The sequence below is a fragment of the Balaenoptera musculus genome, chromosome 15 (genome assembly GCF_009873245.2).
Source record: "Balaenoptera musculus isolate JJ_BM4_2016_0621 chromosome 15, mBalMus1.pri.v3, whole genome shotgun sequence".
Classification (NCBI taxonomy): domain Eukaryota; kingdom Metazoa; phylum Chordata; class Mammalia; order Artiodactyla; family Balaenopteridae; genus Balaenoptera; species Balaenoptera musculus.
Genome location: NC_045799.1, coordinates 32,944,354 through 32,966,486, shown reverse-complemented (window position 1 = coordinate 32,966,486; position 22,133 = coordinate 32,944,354). Strand labels below are relative to the sequence as shown.

Here is a 22,133-nt window from a genome sequence, read left to right as displayed (position 1 = left end):
CAGCCAAAATAAAAAAAAAAAAAAATTTTTTTTGTAGGCATTGCTCTACATGTTTCAGTGATGAGTGTTATTTTGGAGAAATTTGAGGACAGCCAGATTTTTTTTCTCCTTCAAAGTGGCATCTGTGTAACTTCTCATTTAACCTCTCCTTAGAAGCTGCTGCCACCAATCTGTATGCCATATTCACACTACTGCAACGGTGGGGTTTTACCTTTTGCTCCAAGAGGTGTGCAAAGTACACTTTGAGAAACACTTCGTTGCTTCCTTTGTAAATCTTCAGCCATAGGCATCATCTCTGCCTCCTCCCTCATGCAAGGCTGCCTGGGTCATCCTGACAGCTCTTGACAGTTCTTCCTAGTGTTGGGGTTTGGGGTCTCAAGTTGTTTCCTAGTTCACAGAAGATGGACTATATATTTTTGTTCTTCAGTTTCCTCATTGCTTTTGAGCAACTTCCCGGGGGAAACAGGGGAGAATGCCTCCTTCTTGTAACTAGAAACTCCTTTCTCTTTTATTCTCTTGTTCTTTTTCTATATTCTTAAATCAAGTTGCTTAACCACTCTGATTAAGTTCTGTACCACTCTGTGTCCTCATTTATAAGTGGTATAATCACCCACTTCATGTGTGTTTACCTCATAGGGGTATGTGGTCAAAATCTGTTTTACATGCTAGGACAGTAGTGGTGAATAAAGCAAAGTCCTTGTCCTTATGAAGCTGAACAACAGATGATGGCTTGAGCCAGAATAGTGGAACTGGAAGTAATGAAAAGTAATCAGATTTCAGACATTTTGAAGATAGTGCTGAGAGGATTTGTTGATGGACTGATTAGCGGATAAGAGAGAGAGTTAAGATAACTCCAACATTTTTGGCATAAGAAACCAGCAGGATAGAGTTTTTAAACACTATAAAATTTCAGAACACCATGGAAAAGGGAAGGTACAAATAGCCTGTCAAGAGAAAGTAAAGGTCACATACCAAGAATCAAAATCAGAATGGCTTTGGATTTCCAAACAGCAAAACTGAAAACTAAAAGCAATAGAGTAATATCTAAAATTCTGAGTGAAAATGATTTCCAAACTAAAATTCTATGCCCAAACTATCAATCCATGACTAAGGATAGAATGTGCCTTATAAAATCTTCCTCAGGAAGCTACTAGAAAATGGATTCCACCAAAATAAAGGAGTAAAACAAGAAAGACATAGGAGCCAGGAAATGGGAGAGAAAATGAGACATCTCATGATGACAGATGTGTAGTTCAGAATGGAAAAGGCTGGAGAACTCCAGAAGAGGTGTCTCCAAGAAGTTAAAATAGACTATTTGATTTGTCTGCGTATTCTAAGAGGAGATTCAGACTTACAGTGGAGCCTTGGGGTCAAAGCTAAGTAGCTGAAAAACAAATTATTAATTCTAAGGAAAACACAAAGTTGTACAAGAAAGGAGATGAATATATTCAACAGTCATAATAAGATTAAAGCCAAATACAGATTTAACTAACAATTATGATATATAACTAAATTGGAAAGAAATGGGGAAGTGTGTATGTATGTATGTATTTATGTATGTATGTAGAAGGATTTAAGAGAACCACGTTCTTATCTTCTAAGGTAAAAAGTCAATATAATTTTTGAAACTGAAAACTCAAGAATGAGCATTACTATAAATAGATAACAAGAATTTACTATATAGCACAGGGAACTATATTCATATTTTACAATATACTATAATGGAAAAGAATAGAGAAAAAGGATATAATATATACATATATATGTATAACCGAATCACTTTGCTGTACACCTGAAATTAACACAATATTGTAAAACTATACTTCAATTAAAAAAAAAAAAGAATTAGCATTACTAGCGTGTCCTTTAGAAAAATGGAGGTAAATGGGAGAATAGTTGAGACTGAACAGAAAAATAGGGCATGTGGAAGAGTGGAACAGACGCTGCTAGGTTTTAATATTAGTCTTGCACAACGGACATCCCTGGCGGTCCAGTGGTCAGTGGTTAAGACTCCACGCTTCCACTGCAGGCGGCACAAGTTTGATCCCTGGTAGGGGAACTAAGATCCCGCATGATGCACAGCATGGCCAAAAAAAAAAATTTTTTTTTAATATAAATAAATAAAACATACTTTGAAAAAAATATTAGTCTTGCACAGCTATTTATTTAAAATTTTTTTCAGTAGCTAAGATGTTAAGCTTAGTATGTCAATATATGGATGGAAACTAGACTTCTGGTGAGCTTGCAGTAGTATATACAGAAGTCTAATTATAATGTTGTACACATGAAACTTACATAACGTTATAAACCAAAGTCAAAAAAAAGTCAATATAAAAATTTCCAAATTTTTTGGGAATTGAAAGTTGGTTTCAATTTTTTTCTAAAAGATATTCAATTTTGTGTGTCAGAACTATTTAAACATTTAAATGTAACTTTGTGAATGCTTACCCAGATGCACATGTGATATGCAAAACTATGAAATATTTATAAGAATGAAAGACAGGTCAAAAATAAAACTATAAATAATTTCTAATTACATCATTTAGATAAAATATAAACAATTTATTTTTAGCCTTTTGGAGAAGTAAAAAATTAACACATGACTTTATCACTTCTTAAATTAGTTCAACACTCTTTTCCTATTACATTACTTTTGGGATGTCATTTTTCAGATAACATTTTTTTTTTTTTTTTTTTTGGTGCATATTCTTCATAATAAACCCAGGAGGGCCTGGCTTGGTAGCTCTTTTACATAGTTTGAAGCTGATAAATCTTTGGGCCTTTTTTCAAGAGGTAACCTTGGTCATTTAGTGATCCAATAAAATTTTCGAAATCAGCTACCTGGAAAAAAATATCAAAAGAGTTAGCTCATTAAGTAATATACAAAAATATGATTTTTAAAATCAATCTCTCAAACAGTAATATACAACTGTCAAGTTTCTTATGTAAATAAAATTATTTGTACTTCTTACTGAAAAAAATGCCTACATATAAACCTTGGATTCTATAATGCCTAGCTAGTCAAAAATAACTCCAGTTGGCAGAGAATCTTTTATATTTCTTTTAGCTTAGCTTCAAAACAAAAATTAGACTAACTTTTGAAATTGAGTGAGCAATTTTCCGTATAAACTGTTTTACGTGTTTAAAGTGCTATTACACCCATTTTCACTAAAACTTTTAAGTAGGTAGAGCAGGTGGAATCATGTCCATTTAACAAATGAGAAAACTGAGGTTCAACGATTTATAAGGATGACTTGCCCACAGGGATTGTCAGAATGACATGGAAACTGAGTCTTGCTATGATGTTTTCCCCTATCAAGATGTTGAAAACTCTTTAGTAGGTATGAATTTTAGATAAAAACTGTTTTTTTTTGGGCTTCCCTGGTGGCGCAGCGGTTAAGAATCTGCCTGCCAATGCAGGGGACACAGGTTCGAGCCCTGGTCTGGGAAGATCCCACATGCCGCGGAGCAACTAAGCCCGTGAGCCACAACTACTGAGCCTGAGCTCTAGAGCCCGTGAGCCTCAACTACTGAAGCCGGTGTGCCTAGAGCCCGTGGTCCGCAACAAGAGAAGCCGCCGCAATGAGAAGCCCACGCACCGCAACGAAGAGTAGCCCCCGCTCGCTGCAACTAGAGAAAGCCCGTGTGCAGCAACGAAGACACAACTCAGCCAAAAATAAATAAAAAAAAAAAAAAAAAAAAAACACAACTGTTTTTTTAAAGCTCTGAGCAACTAATTTTATATCTTAAAGAAAACAAGCCTGTATTTTTAAATACTCCAAAAACACCTATTCTGTTCTTTTAATCCAAATCTTTTGATATTTAAATGTTCTACTATATTAATAAAGGCCTCCTGAAATTATTATCAAAAGATTTACTAATTATTTGGTTTATCATACCTGAATGTTTAGCTCTTTGGCAATCTGCCGAAGTTGATGAAATTGAAATAAATTATTGTAAGTTCTTTCAGCAATGTTGTTGAGAGTGGAAATAAATCTTTTTGCTGTTGACCTGTTGCTCATTCCAGAACCATGCTGGGATCGTTCAAAATCTAGGTTCCCAAATTCATCAGAGTAAGTTCCTAACATGCTTATGGGAGGGAAGAAAAACAAAGTTACCCAATGTGGCACAGCTAGAGAAATTTTTGTCCCAGGTCTCCAGGTTATAAGAAGAAAAATGTGGAAGTAGTCCTGAGGCTCACGTAACAAGGATTTAAACATGTATTTATTGAGTGGCCACTGTGTAATTCACTGTGTATGAACAGTTTGGGGATAAAAATACTTAGGACACAGTTACCACTTTTAAGAAACTCCCTATATTTGCAAAGAGAAATGCATAAAAATACAAAGTTGATAGGCTACAATATAAATACTTGGAACATTCTTTTTGATTCATGAAAAAAGAAATTCTAAACATACTAAATTTAGGCTTCACTTGGTAAAGATGTGTTCCAGCTCCTAGTGCAGCATCTGGCAAATAAAAGGTGTTGAAAAATACTCTGGAAAATGAACTAGAAAGGTTCTGCTGAGTTGCAGTAATGATGGTTAGATATTAAAAAATATGCCTATTACTCCAGCTCTCTGCTGCTTTCCTCCTATTTTCACAGTATCATCAAGGAAAGAAATATGTACTTGACAGTAAATTTTAGCCAGAAGTCTGAAAGTACTAGTTAGGCGTACAATTAGCCAGCCCTGTTGCTGATTCCCTGCCTGAATTCTCTGCCTGTAAATGAGACATATGTAGTCTCACAGCCAGGCTCTTAGGCAAAGATGTTATTTAATCAGGAATTAATTAATCAAATATAAATTGGTCACTTCTGAGGCAGTAGGCTTATCGTGGTGAACAAAGTAGGTGCAATCCCTGCCTTTAAGAAGCTCACAGGAATGAGTTTAAAGGGTTACTAAAAACACAGCTTCATTTTGTTCCCTGAATAGATAGGAGCCCACATGAAAGAGAATGAACTGTACAAATAGGAATATGAGTCATCCAAGATTGTAATAATTGATAAAACAATTTGATGAATGTGTGTTTCCCCTAGAAATATAGTATAATCTTATTTATGATTAACTACTTTACCATATAATTTACCATATACTTCATTTCTCATAAAACAGTTGTCACAAATGCTTTAGGCTACTATGTTAATTATAATAGCTAATATTTACCTTAATTATATTTATTTACCATGTGCTATCTTATTTAGTCCTTCCAGCAACCTATGACTTAGAGACTATTCTTATTCCCATTTTATAGATGAAGAAACAAAGTCTTGGAAGGTTAACTGACTTGCCAAAGTTACACAGCTAATGAGTGGCATATCTGTGATTTGAAGAAAAGTATGTAAAATATGAGTTACTTTCCTTAAATAGAAAAAACTCTCACAATGGTCTCTTAACCTTTGAAGGTGGCTCTGTTCTCTTCTGCTTCCTAGTTTATTTCCAATTTTAAGAGAAAGCTTATGTGAACTGTTGCCCATAAATACGTGGTTTTGATAGCTATGTGCTCTGATAATTGTGATGTACTGTCACAGTTTAGATTTTTCTTATTTAGGCTTCTGCTTCCCAGTCAAAATGTAATTTTACAGGTTCCAAACCATGTTAAGGGCAAACATTCAAAAGTTGAAGAGACAGAAACTCTGAAATGGGAACTTCCCTGGTGGTCTAGGGGTTAAGACTCTGTGCTTCCACTGCAGGGGGCACATGTTCCATCCCTGGTCAGGGAACTAAGATCCCGCATGCCACACGGTGCAGCCAAAAAAACAAAACAAAAACAAAAGAAACTCTCAAATGGAAGGTTTAATGAATGAAAAATGATTACTGAGATCAACCTTACCATTAATGCAGTACATTTACTGAGGGCCTACTGTGTGCTAGGCATCAGTCTGGGCCCTGGGAGTACAGTGGTAAATGCAACAGATAAGGTCCCTTCTCTCAGAGTTTAGACTGAGAACAGAAAGCATGTTAAGTATCACAAAGCACATAATTCATGATCTAGTCTCAACGTGTTTAAATGGGTCTTGATCTCTACCATGGAAATAATGCCAGGTAACTCCAATCATTTGGAATCAAACTAGTCTCTTTTTTTCCAGAAAATTTTTATAAAAGTTAATAAACACTCAAGCAATTCAGGGAAACAAACTGGAACTCTCATGTGGGTGCTATTTACACTTAATAATGAGAACTCTTTTTTCAGGAGCCCTGAAGAAAATGGACAGCCTGAAGCTAATTCAGTTTTACCAGCAAGGCAACTTTGAGAAGTAGAAACAAATACAAGTTCCACAAGGAAAAGCACATGTAAACACTGTCTGACATGAGTATTCAGACATGCAGAATATTCATAAATGAGCACTGTAGTATTTTTATTGAAAAGGCAATTAGAGCATAATATACCTTGCTTAAGTATAATGCTCAGATATGAGAACTAATCCATGGTGTCCACAGACCTGTGGATTTATTGTAGAGAAACACCAGATTGGCTGCTTGAGGCAAAGTTTGGGGTCTGAGGCCTTGGGAAAGTGACAAAGGGTAAAGCCTCAAAAACCAAATGCTACAGGTGAAGGAGAGTGGCTGGGGTAATCTGACCCTTGATTTGCTTGACTGCCAACAGTCTATGAGGTAGAAGCACATGACACTCTTCAGTAGAGCCAGGCACCAGAAAACCCAAAGAAAGGGCGAGAGCATTAAAAAGAAAAGAAAACCAGGAGTGGCAATCTTGGCTCCACTCCCAAAGGTGAAGCACTTAAGGGTAGAATGCACAGAAAGAGAAAGATACACATACTCAAGATTGTGAGCAAAGAGGCAGCTTCTTGTCGTTAAACGAGAAGTCCCTGTTGTTGGTGCTTGTTTTCAATTAGGAAAAAATTTTAGAATCCACGATTTCTAGAATTTTAGTTGGGTTCAGTGACTTACTTTCCTATGAAAAAAGGATCTCTATTAGGACTCTCAGTTTCTTATTGGTCTCGTCTCCCAGGAAGTTAGACCTACTAGAAGTCAGGCAGGCAACTGGTTTTTGTGGTCATACCTTTACTTCATATGCTGGTACACTGAGCCCTGGCAGCATGTAGTATGAGAAAGTCTAGTAATTCCTACCTGTTTGCTTATAAATGATCAACTGGAGGGTCTCCAGCACAATGAAGCCAGCCTGGTAAAATTTTCACCTACAAGACCCCTCGAACCCTAGTACTGAGTCATGTAAAAGAGAAAATTGATGGTTCAAGTGCTGTGTGATGCTAAACCAGTAAGATATTAAGACATAGAGGGTAATATGTTAGGAATTGGTCGAAAGGGTTGGTAGTCATTAATTGTTAATAATTTTATTCATTATGAGGCAGTTAGTTACTCTGGGGACAGCAATAAAAAATTAAAAGCTGTCAATTCTTTTTTTTTTTTTTTGGCCGCACCACGCAACATGTGAGATCTTAGTTCCCTGACCAGGGATAGAACCTGCGCCCCCTGCATTGGCAGCTCAGTCTTAACCACTGGACTACCAGGGAAGTCACCAGAGAGGAGATCTTTAAAGTTGTCATCACAAGAAAATAAATTGTAACTGTGCAGTGATGAATGTTATCTAGACTTACTATGGTGATCATTTTGATATACATATATCACATATATATATAAAATCATTATGTTGTACACCTGAAACTAATAATGGTATATGTCAATTATATCTCAATTGAAAAAAAAAGGTACAGGGCTTCCCTGGTGGCGCAGTGGTTGAGAATCTGCCTGCCAATGCAGGGGACACGGGTTCGAGCCCTGGTCTGGGAAGATCCCACATGCCACGGAGCAACTGGGCCCGTGAGCCACAACTACTGAGCCTGTGCGTCTGGAGCCTGTGCTCCCCAACAAGAGAGGCCGCGATAGTGAGAGGCCCGCGCACCGCGATGAAGAGTGGCCCCCGCTCACCGCAACTAGAGAAAGCCCTCGCACAGAAACGAAGACCCAACACAGCCAAAAATAAATAAATAAATTTATAAAAAAAAAAAAGGTACAGAACAGAGTAAGTCATATGCTATTTACAAGAAAAGTAATGGGTGTCCTGGTAGAGAGGAAGGGTGGATGGTAAACGGGATGGAGGCAAGCCTTCTCAAAGTATGTTTTTGAATTGATTTTAGAACTATGTGAATGTATTACCCATTCAAAGAAACCTTTTTTTTAATGTAAAGATTATTTACACAGGAATATTTTAAACCAGGAAAGTACAATTTGTTCCGAGGAAAATCAGTGATCAAATGGGCTAAATAAAAATAATTTTGCTTGTCCCAGTTAAATATATAATTTGAGACGAAAAGATGACCGGTATTTCACTTAAAACAGCATTTAAAATGTAATCTCACCTATATTTCATAATTTCAACTATATCCTCAGCATCTTCTTTGGTTGCTTCCTCTCTCAATTCCAACCTTGCTCGTGCCTTTGAAAGAAAACAACCATCTTCAGATAACAAAAGATAAATATATTTAACATTGATTGAGCAGGTATAGTATGTCTAAGTTTATTTCATTTATTCATTTTACACTAAACTTTTTTGGGAGGAGGGGCTGTAGTATGAAAAGTCACAATTTAAAAAAATTATCTGAAAACTTGAGTATGAAAATTATCACTCATTTTAAAATCTATTTTTATCTAGTAAAATAGATTTTAGTAGATAAAAATTTTTTGAACATCTTTCTGAATGTTCATTCTAGAAGATTTGATTCTGAAATAGACTTGCCTTGTACTTTCAGGAAATCATGCCTAACTAATTTGTTAAAACAACAAAGATGAGTTAATCAGATTCTAGGAGCAAAAAAGCTCAAACTCTGATCCAGCTAGTTTTAACTGCCAGAGTTCTCTTAGCATTCCATAATTGTGAATAGATGTTACTGCTGTTAGAAAAACAGGCACTTACAGACCTGTCATGTATAAAATCAAATACTCCTAAGATATTTGACACATTCCATGTTCCCATATGCTCACTTTTGAATCCCCAAAACCTTAGTTAACCTAAGCAATCTTCAAACTTCAAGAGTCTCCTAAGTGTCATTAAAGGAAAAAAAAACCATTGCATAAGTAACTGGTCCTGCTTTGAAAAAAATGGTTAAACTTTGATATGTTACGTATATGACAACCCTTTAAAAAAAATGTATCCACCCATTTCTAATGTCTCTCAGTAGGAAGAAAAGCAAATCATTACACACAAAATTGAGAGAAATGTTATTACCCTCTACTCCCTTTCTAAGCCAAAAGAATGTGAACTTAAAATCAACGAACCTCTGTTAGACGAATCAAAGATTCCAGCTGCCTAGTAGTGATTGGTGAGCTATTTAACCGCTGGCTCTGTTTCCGGAGCTCAAGGTAAAAATCCTGAAGAATTTGAGCAGCTTCTGTGGATAGCCTTGGAGAGACATACTGCCGAGCATAACCAATGTACTTTCTCAATAGCTGGTGGGGAATTGGATCTATTGTTTCTCCAGGAACCACCTAAAGCATGATAAAAAGGCCCAAGATTACAAGGATAAGTAGCAAATAAAATCTTTCTGCTAAAATAACTTGTTTAGATAAATAGACCAAATAAGCCAAACACTATAGTTCTAGCTCTCGGTCTAGTTGACTTAGATTATTTCAACTGAACTTTATATAAACTCTAGTATTGTAATATAAAAGGTATTTGCTATGAAAGTTTACATACTACTGCTCTACAACAAGCAACACACTGAACTCTGACATTCAAACAAAACTGAACTGAACGATTAAGAAGAAACATACCTTTAGTCTTTCTGATAGTGGTTTATCAGAAACCACTTCAAGTATAGAAGTATTTGAATCTTGACTATTCATACGAGCTACTGTGGCACTGCTGACAGCTCTCTGCTTTCCAGCCCTTATTGCAATCACATGTTCAGAGAGTAAATGATCATGATCCTCATTTGGGGTGTCTAACAGGATAAAGACTAAATCAAATCTGGATAGTAGGGCACTCCCCATTCTAAAGGTGTGAAAGAAAGAAGAAACAGTGATTGGAATTAAAACAAACAGAAAACCTAGAAAACTGTTTACTCACTTGCTTACCAATCAAGTTCCAGGTAGAACTTAAAAAAAGAAAATGAAGCTTCAGGTTAAAGAAACAAGCAATAGCTTCTGGATTCAATATACCCACCAACTCCAGAGACACACCAGGTCACATGTACACAGCCTTATATGTACCTATATCGGTGTGTTGAGGATGCAGTCTTTTCTCACACCATCAAAACCACTAAATTCTTCTCTATGTTCTATATCACTCCCTATGATTTAGGACCATTGAACTTGTAAGCTAGAATGCTACATGATACATCGAAGGTTATCTGGATGAGTAGTTCTTAATCTTTTATATTTTCTGTCTCACCAAAACACTGAGTCTCTCAAAGTACCTATGCCCATTTAGAAGCAAAAATACCACTTTTTCTTAAAGGGGCATTTATATGTCTATTAGTCATTATAGTAAAAGTGCTGTGTTTTACTTAGTCATTTCTAAATTTACCAACCAGATAACTCCTTTGAGACCAACAAACTGAAATCCAGAATGGTTAAAGAATTTGACCAACATCCTAGTGGTACCACTAAAAACCAGAATCCAAGTTCCCTGGATCCTTGTTCAATAAGATCTTTCTGATCTTTCCAATACAGGACTTTGTCATTTTACTAAGAAACACTAGCAGATGGCTTTTTTGGTGGTGGTAGTACAGAAATACCCAGAATCTCAAAGTACAATTGTGTTTTTTACTATGTACCATTCCTACAATAAAAGTATTTATTATTAAATATTAGAAAATTAGCTTTTTGTTTCCCACTAGAATTTAAAGTTCCAATTTTTCACATGAGGCATCTTTTTGTCTTTTTCTCACTTACGCATCATTTGAGTCTATTTTCCCCTCCCCATACATTTTGTCCAACCCGTACAGAACAAATTAGAAGAGAAAGCATACATGCATACAGATAGAAACATTGGTTTTGGAAAAAAAGTGGGATACACATATACAGATAAGTGTGTAATGTACTCTTGTCACTTAACCATAAAGCACAGACATGTTCCCCTATCACAGTACATACAAAGCTACCTTCATTCTCCTAACTGCTACTTTCCACAGTACAGTCTTATTATATAGTTCAAGCACTTCCCTATCGATGGGGGCACTTCAAGTTATTTCCAATCTTTGGCAGTGATAAACGATGCCGTAAGACCCACCCTGTCAACATATCTTTGTGCACTCTTGTGCCTATTTCTGTGAGTATAATTCCTAAAAGAATTGGCTGGAACAAACAGAATATACATTTAAAATAGTGATAGACATGTCAAGCTGTCCTTCAAAATGCTAAACTATGTACGTGAGAACCCATTTCCCCACCCCATTGCCAATAATGATTAATATTTAAAACATTTGCCAATCTGGTAGATGTCAATAGCACTTCATTGTTTTATTATTTTATTTTATTTTGGGCTCACTGTGTGGCATGCAGGATCTTAGTTCCCTGACCAGGGATAGAACCCATGCCCCCTGCATTGGGAGCATGGAGTCTTAACCACTGGACTGCCAGGGAGGTCCCAGCACTTCACTGTTTTAACGTGTAGTGTTCTAACACATTTTTGTCCATTTATTGGAAACTTGCAACTTCTGTGAACTCTCCATTTATGTCCTCAGTTGTCGTCTTCATATCTATAGGGATTCAATATTAAAGTATAAACATTTGAAGAGACTTACTTTAAATTCTCAGAAACTGTTTTGGCTTTATTGTAGTGTCCTCCTACTGGATTGGCAGCAGCAATAATGGAAGTTCTTGCAGGAAGGCTGCAAACCACGCCAGCCTTAGCGAGACTAATACATTGCTGTTCCATGGCTTCTAACAAGGCTTGATGTTGATTCCCCATCTTATCAAATTCATCTATTCCACAGATACCTACAACCACAGTAAAATAATTCAGACAAAAAATATTCCTTTCATCAAGTTTCAAACCTGACAAGATAGAAATTATTCCACAATAAAGCATATTTCCATTAGTTTCCAACAGTTAAAATTATAAAATGTCATACAGTACAAAATTTGTGCTTGTTTTACAGCAAATAAAATATTTATCTTATTTAACTGTTACATAATATTTACTCATTTAGCATTTTCCTTAGGCAAGGCACTATGTTGTGAGGGTTACAAAAATGAAGATATGAGTGACCCTCAAAAAGCTTAAAGACTTAAATTTGAACAGACGAGATAAAATATATACACATTTAAGATAGTATATTTTAACAACTATAATAGATATTCATAATCATATGAATTTTCTGGGGGTGGGGTGGAGTTAAAAGAGGAAGGGGAATCTGGAAAGGTTTCAAGAAAAAGGTGCTATTTGAGCTGGGTCCTTTGGGAACAGTGGACAGCATGATTTGGGAAGGAACACAAAGCCTCTAAAGTCAGAAGTCTAGAGTGCAGTTCTCAGCAATGCCAGGTGTTGACTGTACAACTGTAGAGTTAACTGTACACTTAACCTCTTTAAACATCATATGAAGACCCACCACTGAACGGGGAGGAGGGGTGGTAAGGAGTATCAGTTTTTAGATTCCACCTCTAAGTGATATCATACAATAAGTCTCTTTCTCTGTCTGACTTATGTCACTTAGTATGATCGTATCTAGGTCCATCCTAGATAAAACATTTTATGTGCCAGTTGTATTACGTCTAAACCGCAGGTTACTGGAGGCCCTCTAACATTACCTTGTAATATTTTTCCTCCCCTTCTCCCCATACCATGAGCAATTTGGTGGTCATGTCCTGAGGGCTTTGCTATGGTTAAACGCTTCTATATCTACTCTATGATCAATCAGTCCAGGACTCTCTGGAATTGATGGTATTATTGGAAATTCTCAAGATTACTAGTACAGTTCCTCAGAGGTGTGGACAGGGTAGGAACAAAGTCAGGCTACCTCTTTGCCACTTTTCAAAGTTTAAAGCAGGGGCTAGCAAACTTTTCCTATAAACAGGCAGATGAAATTTTTTATGTTTTGTGGGCCACATATAGTCTGTCACGTATTCTTGGGTTTTTGTTTGTCCTTTACAATACTTTAAAATAGCTTGTGGACTACACTAAAATAGGCTGAAGGTGGGTTGACCTGTGGACTAAACTTTGCCAACCCCTGGTTTTAAAGCATAAAGTTTAAGTTGTGAAAATTTTACTCTTTTTCTTGTTTGGCTACAATTGGTATATCTTGTTGCTTTTTTTTCCACACAATTTTTTGGTCATTTCATTAGATATCGAAGAAGGGAAATATTATAAAACAGCTCTATTTCTCATTTTTTTCCCCTGAAAGTCTTCAGTAAAGATTTTAGTAGGATCCTATTTATTATTTAGTAGGATTCTATTTGTTTCTAGAATCTGGTCTCTGCTGACTAATATTCTTTTGTATTTTAACAGTGATATTTTTACCATCATAGTGCTTGGCTTATCTACATAGATTTGAAAGAGAAGGGCATGGACCTTTTTTTTTTTTTACTTTATTTTATTTATTTTATTGTTTTTTGGCTGCGTTGGGTCTTCATTGCTGCATGCAGGCTTTTCTCTGGTTGCAGCAAGCGGGGGCTACTCTTCGTTGCAGTGCACAGGCTTCTCATTGCAGTGGCTTCTCTTGTTGCGGAGCACGGGCTCTAGGAGCACAGGCTTCAGTAGTTGTGGCTCACAGGCTCTAGAGCGCAGGCTCAGTAGTTGTGGTGTACGGGCTTAGCTGCTCCGCGGCATGTGGGATCTTCCTGCACCAGGGCTCGAAGCCGTGTCCCCTGCATTGGTAGGCGGATTCTTAACCACTGCGCCACCAGGGAAGCCACGGCCATGGACTTTTTTTTTTTTTAAACATCTTTATTGAAGTATAATTGCCTTACAATGGTGTGTTAGCTTCTGCTTTATAACAAAGTGAATCAGTTATACATATACAATATGTTCCCATTTCTCTTCCCTCATGCATCTCCCTCCCTCCCACCCTCCCCATCCCACCCCTCTAGGTGGTCACAAAGCACCGAGCTGATCTCCCTGTGCTATGCGGCTGCTTCCCACTAGCTATCTTTTTACATTTGGTAGTGTATATATGTCCATGACACTCTCTTACCCTGTCACATCTCACCCCACCCCCTCCCCATATCCTCAAGTCCATTCTCTAGTAGGTCTGTGTCTTTATTCCCATCTTGCCACTAGGTTCTTCATACGGCCATGGACTTTTAACACTGTGCATCTTATTAAATCACATTAGCCATCTGCACAGCTAAACCCTGTATCACCTTCAACTTCTATTTAATGGAAAGTGTGACACCTTAACAATGAGTAACCTCTTCCTATTTATTATTTTCTTCACGTAGTAACCTAGCAAAAATACTGTCACTTCTAATGAGCTATATAATAACCAGATATATGTTTGTTGAATTTATGCATTCATCAAATATTTACTGAATGCTTTTTATATATCAATACTATGTTCTAGGCATGCGGGATATAGCACTGCAAAGACAATATTCTCTGTCCTTGTGAAGGTTACATTCTATTCAGTGTTGGGCGGCAGACAATAAAAAAAGTAGACCATATGGTATATTAGAAGGTAAGAAATGCTCTGGAAAGAAAGGTAGAGCAGGGTAGGAGAACAGGGTCTGCTGGTGGTGGGGGGTGGTGGTTACAGTGTAAAATGTGGTGCTAAGGGAAGGCCTCACTGGGGTCAGGACTTTTGAACAAAAATTTGAAGGAGGAAAGGAAATAAGCCTTGCAGACTATCTGGGGTAAGAAGGTTCCAAAGTACAAAGGCTGCAATGCAGGAATGTGATGTGCCTGGAGTGCTGGTGGTATTCAAGGTATAGCAAGGAGGCCAGTGTAGCTGGGGAAGAGGAAGTAAGAGGAAAGTAGCAGGTAACGAGGCAAAAGAGGTGATTAAAAGGTGCCTGGGCCACTATCAAACTTGGGCTTCCACTCTGTGAGATGGGAAGGCACTGGAGGGTTTTGAACAGGAGAATAATGTGATCTAAGTTTTAATGGGATTGCTCTGCCTTGTTAAAAACAATAGGAAGGGCAACGGTGGTCACAGGCATGCCAACTAGGAGATCACAGTAATGATACATGTGAGAGATGATGGTGTCTTGGATTGGGGTAGCAGCAGTGGAGAAGTGGTTGGATGCTGGTTATATCTGGAAGGTAGAGCCAACAAGATTTGCCGACAGACTGGATGTGAGGTATGTGAAAAAGTCAAGAATGTCTTCACGTTTTCTGATATGAGCAAATAAAAGGATGGAAGTGTCATTTACTAAGATGGGAAAAAACTGTAAGAAGAATAGGTTAAAGGGGAAGATCAAGACTTTGGTTTTGGACATGCTAAGTTTGAGAAAGCTGTAGAGATACTGCATAGGCAAGGAGAAATATGTGCCTGGAGTTCAAGGGAGAGGAAACATAAATTTGGAAATTTTCAGGATATACGTAGGTAAAGAGCCATGAAGCTAGATAAGATCATCAAGAAGGTAAGTACAGACTGAGAAGAAAATAGTACAAAAACTAAGTATCCTGAGGAGCCAACCAGTTAAGACGTTGGGGAGATGAAGAACAAGTAAAGACTGAGACTGAACAGTGAATAAAAGTAAGAGGAAAACCAGAAGAGTGCAGTGTCCTTGAAACCAAGGAGATACAGTATTCATTGAGGCAGCAGTGATCAGCTGTGTCAAACATGGCTGACAGGTACTGGATTTAGAAATGTGATGTCACTGGCAAACTGGAAGGAATGAATGACCTCAGCTGGACTGGAACCTAGGCACTGCCTGATACATGCACAGGAATATGTTTTCCCAATAGGGTTAAAGCATCACAAAGAGAAATTTAGGTAGCAAAGCCCAACTGGCGATCTCTTCCTGCTGAGCCTTCCAACTAGATTTCTTATAAACTATCCATCATATCCTGAAAAAACAAACAAACAAAATGATGAGATGTGTATTTCTAGTTTTTCTGGCACTCATTCTCAACTCACTGGTTGGGACAGTGCTGTCCAAATGACTCTTGGAACAGACTGTAAAGAAATTAATTGAAAAGGAAAAGGCTTAAAAAAAAAAAAAAGTCCTAAAATTATTATTTGCTTTGGCCTCTTACCTTGATCACCAAGTACCAGGGCACCAGCTTCCAAAGCAAAATCTCCAGAGGAACTATCTTTTGAAAGAGTTACAGTCAAACCAGAGGTGGTTGTGGTATTACCACAAACATACACGCCACGTGGAGCAACGCTGCACACTGCCTAATGAAACAAAGAGTTTAAGAGAATCAACCAAAGTAAAAGGGAAATAATAGCTATAGTAGTTGCTCACAAATATTAGCTATATGCCAGGTATTCTTCTAAGAGCTTTACTGTACAATCTTCACCACCACAGTAAGACGAAGGTAACACTTCTGTTACTGATGTAGAAACTAAGGTCTGAAGAGAGTAACTTACACAGCTATGAAGGTGTGACGTCAGGATTCAATCGAACCCAGGCAGCCTGATTTTGAAGTCTGTGGTCATGTGAATACTCTACACAATTCCATTTTATGCTTCATTTTCAAGTTCAAATAGAAAAAATGTAAGTACTAAGTTTAGTTTCAGAGACTCCAATGCTTCTTTAAACATCAGGTAATAAAATGGCTCACTAGTGCTCACCTTCTGAGTAAACAAGATACGGCACGACAGAATAAAGGACACAACAGCTATAAGCATGGATCTCTGGAGTCAGGCAGACCTGTTTAAGTCCTGGCTCTACCACGCATCTACTGGTGGTGCTGCTCTTGAACCTCTTCTGAGCCTCAGCTTCCTTACATTTTATCACATACTGCCTTGAGGAATAAATGAGATCGTATATGCAAGACACTTAACCTGGTACCTGGCATACAATACATGCCCCGTGCAAGGCCGCTGTACACAGCTGTGCACCCCACCACCTTAGGAGACAGCACTCTATACACTGTTATCTATGTCAATAGTGCGCTCTGGACTTGCGTAGCACACAACCCAAGTGATGCTTCGGTGCCTAGCTAAAGAAATGTTAGCTATCATTATTTTTGTTACTTGTAATTCCTTAGTTGTTAGTTTGAGAGTATGATGGCTTGCTAAATGGTCAAAGGAAAACATAATTTAAAAATATAAAAAAAAAAAAAAAATATAAACAACTCATAACTGTTAGTGTTAGCCTAATTTTTAAAAACCTTGGCTTAGTGGGGCTAGCAGACTTACATGCAATTCAGATCCCGACATGCACTTTTACATGCATATTCTACCCAAGTATACTGTTTTCATTTTTACTATCAACTCTGTTTCACCTATAACTGGGTACTCTGTGCCTCAGTTGTCAGACTTATAGCATGGGTTCAGAACAGAATTTTTAAAAAAAGTTGACCCAATTGGCCAAAATGAACAAAACTGGGAAACACAGGATTAAATAAATATCAGATTAGGAATTAAAATGATAACTGATTTAACACTCAGCCATAGGGAATAAATAAGCATGTCCTCTGACATGAAGGACAGTAGGTTTATAATACAATGAGATCGAGAGTTTTCAATCCTGGCTGCACTTCAGAATAACCTGTGTTTATAAACAGGTAGATGCTAGGACCCTAACCCAGAGATTCTTAATTCTTAATACTGGGGAAGGCCACGGTATTTTCGAAAAGCTCCAAAGGTGATAGTGATATGCATTGCTGGCTTACCAGGTGTCACTCCAAGGAAACCACAAGCACTCCAACCAGCTGCATCTTCTAGGGCCAGAATAAGCCCTGGAGGGGAGAACTACTAGGCTCTGATTGGCACAGCCAAAATCATCTTGGGGACCAACAACAGACTGGTCATAGAAGTTTCCTTGTTTTAGACTCAGAAAGAAGCAGTGGAGATGGATAGGACAGATCTCTTACCTTTATCAGACTATTCTTAAAGCCCAATACAGTGTTTATGTAGTTGTATGAAGAGATAACGGGTGACCCTGCTTTACTTTCTTTAACTATTCTTTTCATAGGTGAGGTCACAACAACAAAGACTAGCAAAGCAATGCTGGATACAAAAAAGGGGGTTAGGGAAATGGTTAATATTTCACAATAGTTGACATCTTAACAGAGCAGCATGCTTGTGCAGCCTGAGTGACAGGAGACTGGCTCGATTTGAAAGGATGGCCAGATACAAATTATATATTACTCACACAAACCCCAACTCACACTACCTGACAAATAATACCCTCTGGAACACAAACACTGCATGTTTAAAGAAAATTCACTTGTGAATTTTTCATGCATTTTACAAGCAAAAGGTCAAATACTAAATGTCTGATTTCCTACCTGTAGCATCTGACTCTTTCCCAAGCCTGGGTCTCCAACAACAAGGACATGTGGGTCTCCTCGAATTGGAATTCTGTTTTTGTCATCTGCATACTTCTGGCTTCCTCCAAAGAGTGCTAATGCCAAACCTGCTTTAACAAGCTCAGATGTGAAAGGAGAGAAAAAACAAAAACAAGTGAGAAAAACATAAAGATGACTAGCAAAAGGGGTGCTCCTCCTATGTTTACAACATTTGTGTGTGGATTCTTTTTTTTAAAAGCATGACTGAACTTTGTTTTTTTTCTTTTCCTAAGAAAAGTAAGTCTAAAAATATAAACTTCTTTAATGTAAATGATTAAAAAGTGAAAATTAGAAAGCATATAAAATCAGGTATCTTAAAAGTCACTGAGTGAAGACCTACCTTGCCAGGCATTGAATCCATTCCACAAAACTGAGAAATCTTTGTTAGTTCTGCTTTAACATTTACAGTGTCCAGAGTCACTTTAAAAAAAGACCATTCCTACAAGGGACTGTAGTTTATCTCTCATATCATCCATTTATGGAGAATAATGATTCATATGAAAATATGAGGGACTTCCTTGGTGGCGCAGTGGTTAAGAATCCGCCTGCCAACGCAGGGGACACAGGTTTGAGCCCTGGTCCAGGAAGATCCCACATGCCATGCAGCAACTAAGCGTGTGCGCCACAACTACTGAGCCTGCATTCCAGAGGCCGCAAGCCACAACTACTGAGCCCACGTGCCACAACTACTGAAGTCCGCGCACATAGAGCCCATGCTCTGCAACAGGAGAAGCCACCGCAATGAGAAGCCCGCGCACCGCAACAAAGAGTAGCCTCTGCTCGCCGCAACTAGAGAAAAGCCCGTGCACATCAATGAAGATCCAACGGAGCCAAAAATAAATAAATTAATTTAAAAAAATACTAAACTTTATTGCTTTAAATAAATAAATAAAAATAAAATATGAATAACTGGCCAACAGAAATGACTATTTTTTGTGAAATCTCTATATACTATTTTTGCCAAATTTATGTATTTTTGAGCAAAGATGAAGTAAAATACTTACTTCATGACCAAAAATGACAGGGCAAAGCGAGCTGAAAAACAGAATACGACTTATAAATTCTAACTTACATTTCAGTGATACACTAGAAGATCTACTTTACAATTTGCTTAACTTGCTTTCTTTAGCATCTAAATAGTAAAAAATAAAAAATGTACATCTCCTCAAACAACTCAAGAAATTTTATTCTAACAGTAAATTTATCAAAATTCTTGGTGAATCTACAAAGGGAAGAATGTTTTAAAAAGTGTGCCTGTGTAAGGGAGACAGGACACTTGTAAAGCATTTATATTACTAGCCTTTAAAATGCATCATAGGGACTTCCCTAGCGGTCCAGTGGTTAAGACTCCACGCTTCCAATGCAGGCGGTGCGGGTTCAATCCCTGGTCAGGTAACTAAGATCCCTCATGCCACATGGAGCGCCACAAAAAAAAAAAAAAAAAAAAAGATCATAATCATGGTCTTCTACTTTAGGCTTTAGGATACAGAATTATATTATATTTTACATGAATAGACATCTTTAGACCTGTGCAGCCAAGTCACTGAAAGAAGGAGACTAAAGGGTGAACTGAGTACATAATAAAGGGATAAAATTTCATTTTTTCAGTTCAAAGAATCAGAATAAATAAGCCCATATATGAATATATAAAGTATTATATTGAACATAAAGAAGTAGTTCCCATTTATCAATTGTATAAACAGGAACAAAAAGGACAGGGAGGAAGAGATATAATCAGAGTTAACTGTGAATCATTATCCCTGTTAATACATGTCAACACAGAAGTTGGTGTCCTGCCACTTCCCCTTGGCAGTCATTGTTCAGCGTGCTCCTGCATGATCACTGCTGGCCTCCTACCAAGCACCTGCACCTGTCTGCCAAAGGGCTTTCTCTGGCCGCAGAAGCATCATCAGCAGGCAGGCTGGGCAGGCCAGAAGTGCTAGGGTGTCTAATATTCTCAGGAGCAGCCCCAAATCTAGGCCCTTAGATGGAAAAATACTGAGGCTAGCTCTACAGTCAAGTGTCCCAGAGGCCTCAGAAGGATTAAGCCTTTATTAAGCCTCCATTAAGGTATCATACACTAACTGCCCTCCCTTCTCTGTCTCACTTCTTCATTCCCCTCCCAGTATTTCTGGGGATCACCTCCCAAAGAAACTACATTTATGCAAATCATTGCTTCTGAAGAAACCTAAACTAAAACAGCCTTCTATTGTCTTCTCCATTCTCTTTTCATAGGCCTCAATTTGTTAATCTAGCAAGGGTTGACAACATTTTTCCTAAAGGGCCAGAAAGTAAATAGTTTCAGTTTTACTGTCTGGGTCACAACTATCCAACTTTTGTCAAAGTCAACAATCAATAATTTGTAAATAAATGGGTGGGGCTGTGCTCTAATAAAAACTTTATTTACCAAAACAAGCAGCCTGTCTAGTTTGCCAACCCCTGCAAGATTCACAAATGGAGGACCATGAAAAATTCAAGTTTTGATGTTGGAACCACAAACTTAGAACTAAAAGGTAAAAGCAAACTGTAGGAAGGAAACCCAGGTTTTTCATACTAACTTATCTTCCTTAAGTATGACAGAAGAAGGACCACTGCAAATGTTCATTTTTGTTTATGACCGGTAAGAGGTACCAATCAAAGAGGTGTTTTGGTCCTCAACCAGGGTGTTCCTTGGCCACTTGCTACAGACCACTCACCACTCCATCATTTATCCCCAGATCACATCGCCACCCTAGCTCAGAGCACCCTCTCTCCCAGGGTGGGTTTGGATGGCCATCTATTCAAAGGACATCTCTGAGGGTTTAAGGACAAAGAACCTCTGAGGAACGCTATACTTTTCCCAGCTTGCTAATTAACATATTAAAGGCAGAAAGAAAAACTGTTAAATTCTCCTCAAGCCCAAAGCCTAGGTGAAGAGAAAAGTGTGACAAGATCAATTTTTCTAATACAATGAACTTCAAAACCTCAGTTCTTTACCTGTTTGGTACAGCTACTATTCGGTCTCTCTCATTTTCTCCTATTTCTTCAAAATTATCCAAAAATTTGTCAAAATATTTCAAAATAACAGCACATTGTGTTAATTATGTTAAGTACATCATGAAATCTCATTTAATCTTCAGAACAACATTCTGAGGCAGGTATTATTATTTCTACTTTAAGAAGATAAAAATGAAGGAGAAATTAACATGCCCCAGATCACATTGGAAGTGGCTGAAGCAAGATTCTAACTCAGGTTTATCTTCTAGAAAAGGCTCGTCATCACTAAAGCAAAAACGCCTCTACACTGCTTCTCCTCTACTGCAGGGCAATAACACGGAAATAAAAAAATATTCTGAAATACTTATCAATAGTAAGTGACTTCGATGTGAATCTATTTCTTGCTTTTTAAAAGTAAACAAACAACCCCCTACACACAAGTAGTTGAAATGACTTTGTAATTCACTGTCCCATGACTCTTCTGTTAAGTAACCAGATTGTGTGATATAGTAAATTTTCCTTATTGTTTCAACTAGAGATCAGCAAACTTATCTGTAAAGGTACAAACACATAAATATCTGTGAGCCATTCTCTATCGCATCTACTCAACTCTGCCCCTGTAGCTCAAAAGCAGTCAGATACTATGTAAATGAACAAGTGTGGCTGTGTTCCAATAAAAGTTTACTTATGGATAGCAAAATTTGAACTTCATGTAGTTTTGTGTGTCATGAAATATTCTTTTAATTTTTTTCAGCTATGAAAAAATGTAAAAACCA

The 22,133-nt window shown here is 37.6% G+C and overlaps 1 protein-coding gene across 2 annotated transcripts in view; it reads right to left on the bottom strand.

The window, feature by feature from the left end:
- Window positions 1-2,541: 2,541 nt before the first annotated feature.
- MCM8 (minichromosome maintenance 8 homologous recombination repair factor) overlaps window positions 2,542-22,133 on the bottom strand; it is a 44,364-nt gene continuing 24,772 nt past the window's right edge. For both annotated transcript variants that reach the window (XM_036827256.1, XM_036827257.1), the window contains 9 exons: window positions 19,386-19,416; window positions 18,322-18,462; window positions 16,117-16,258; window positions 11,723-11,918; window positions 9,750-9,969; window positions 9,255-9,464; window positions 8,339-8,415; window positions 3,900-4,089; window positions 2,542-2,841 (listed from right to left, as the gene is read on the bottom strand). In XM_036827256.1, the coding sequence (XP_036683151.1) occupies window positions 2,749-2,841; window positions 3,900-4,089; window positions 8,339-8,415; window positions 9,255-9,464; window positions 9,750-9,969; window positions 11,723-11,918; window positions 16,117-16,258; window positions 18,322-18,462; window positions 19,386-19,416 (1,300 nt within the window). In that variant the 3' untranslated portion in view covers window positions 2,542-2,748. The remainder of the gene's footprint in view (window positions 2,842-3,899; window positions 4,090-8,338; window positions 8,416-9,254; window positions 9,465-9,749; window positions 9,970-11,722; window positions 11,919-16,116; window positions 16,259-18,321; window positions 18,463-19,385; window positions 19,417-22,133) is intronic.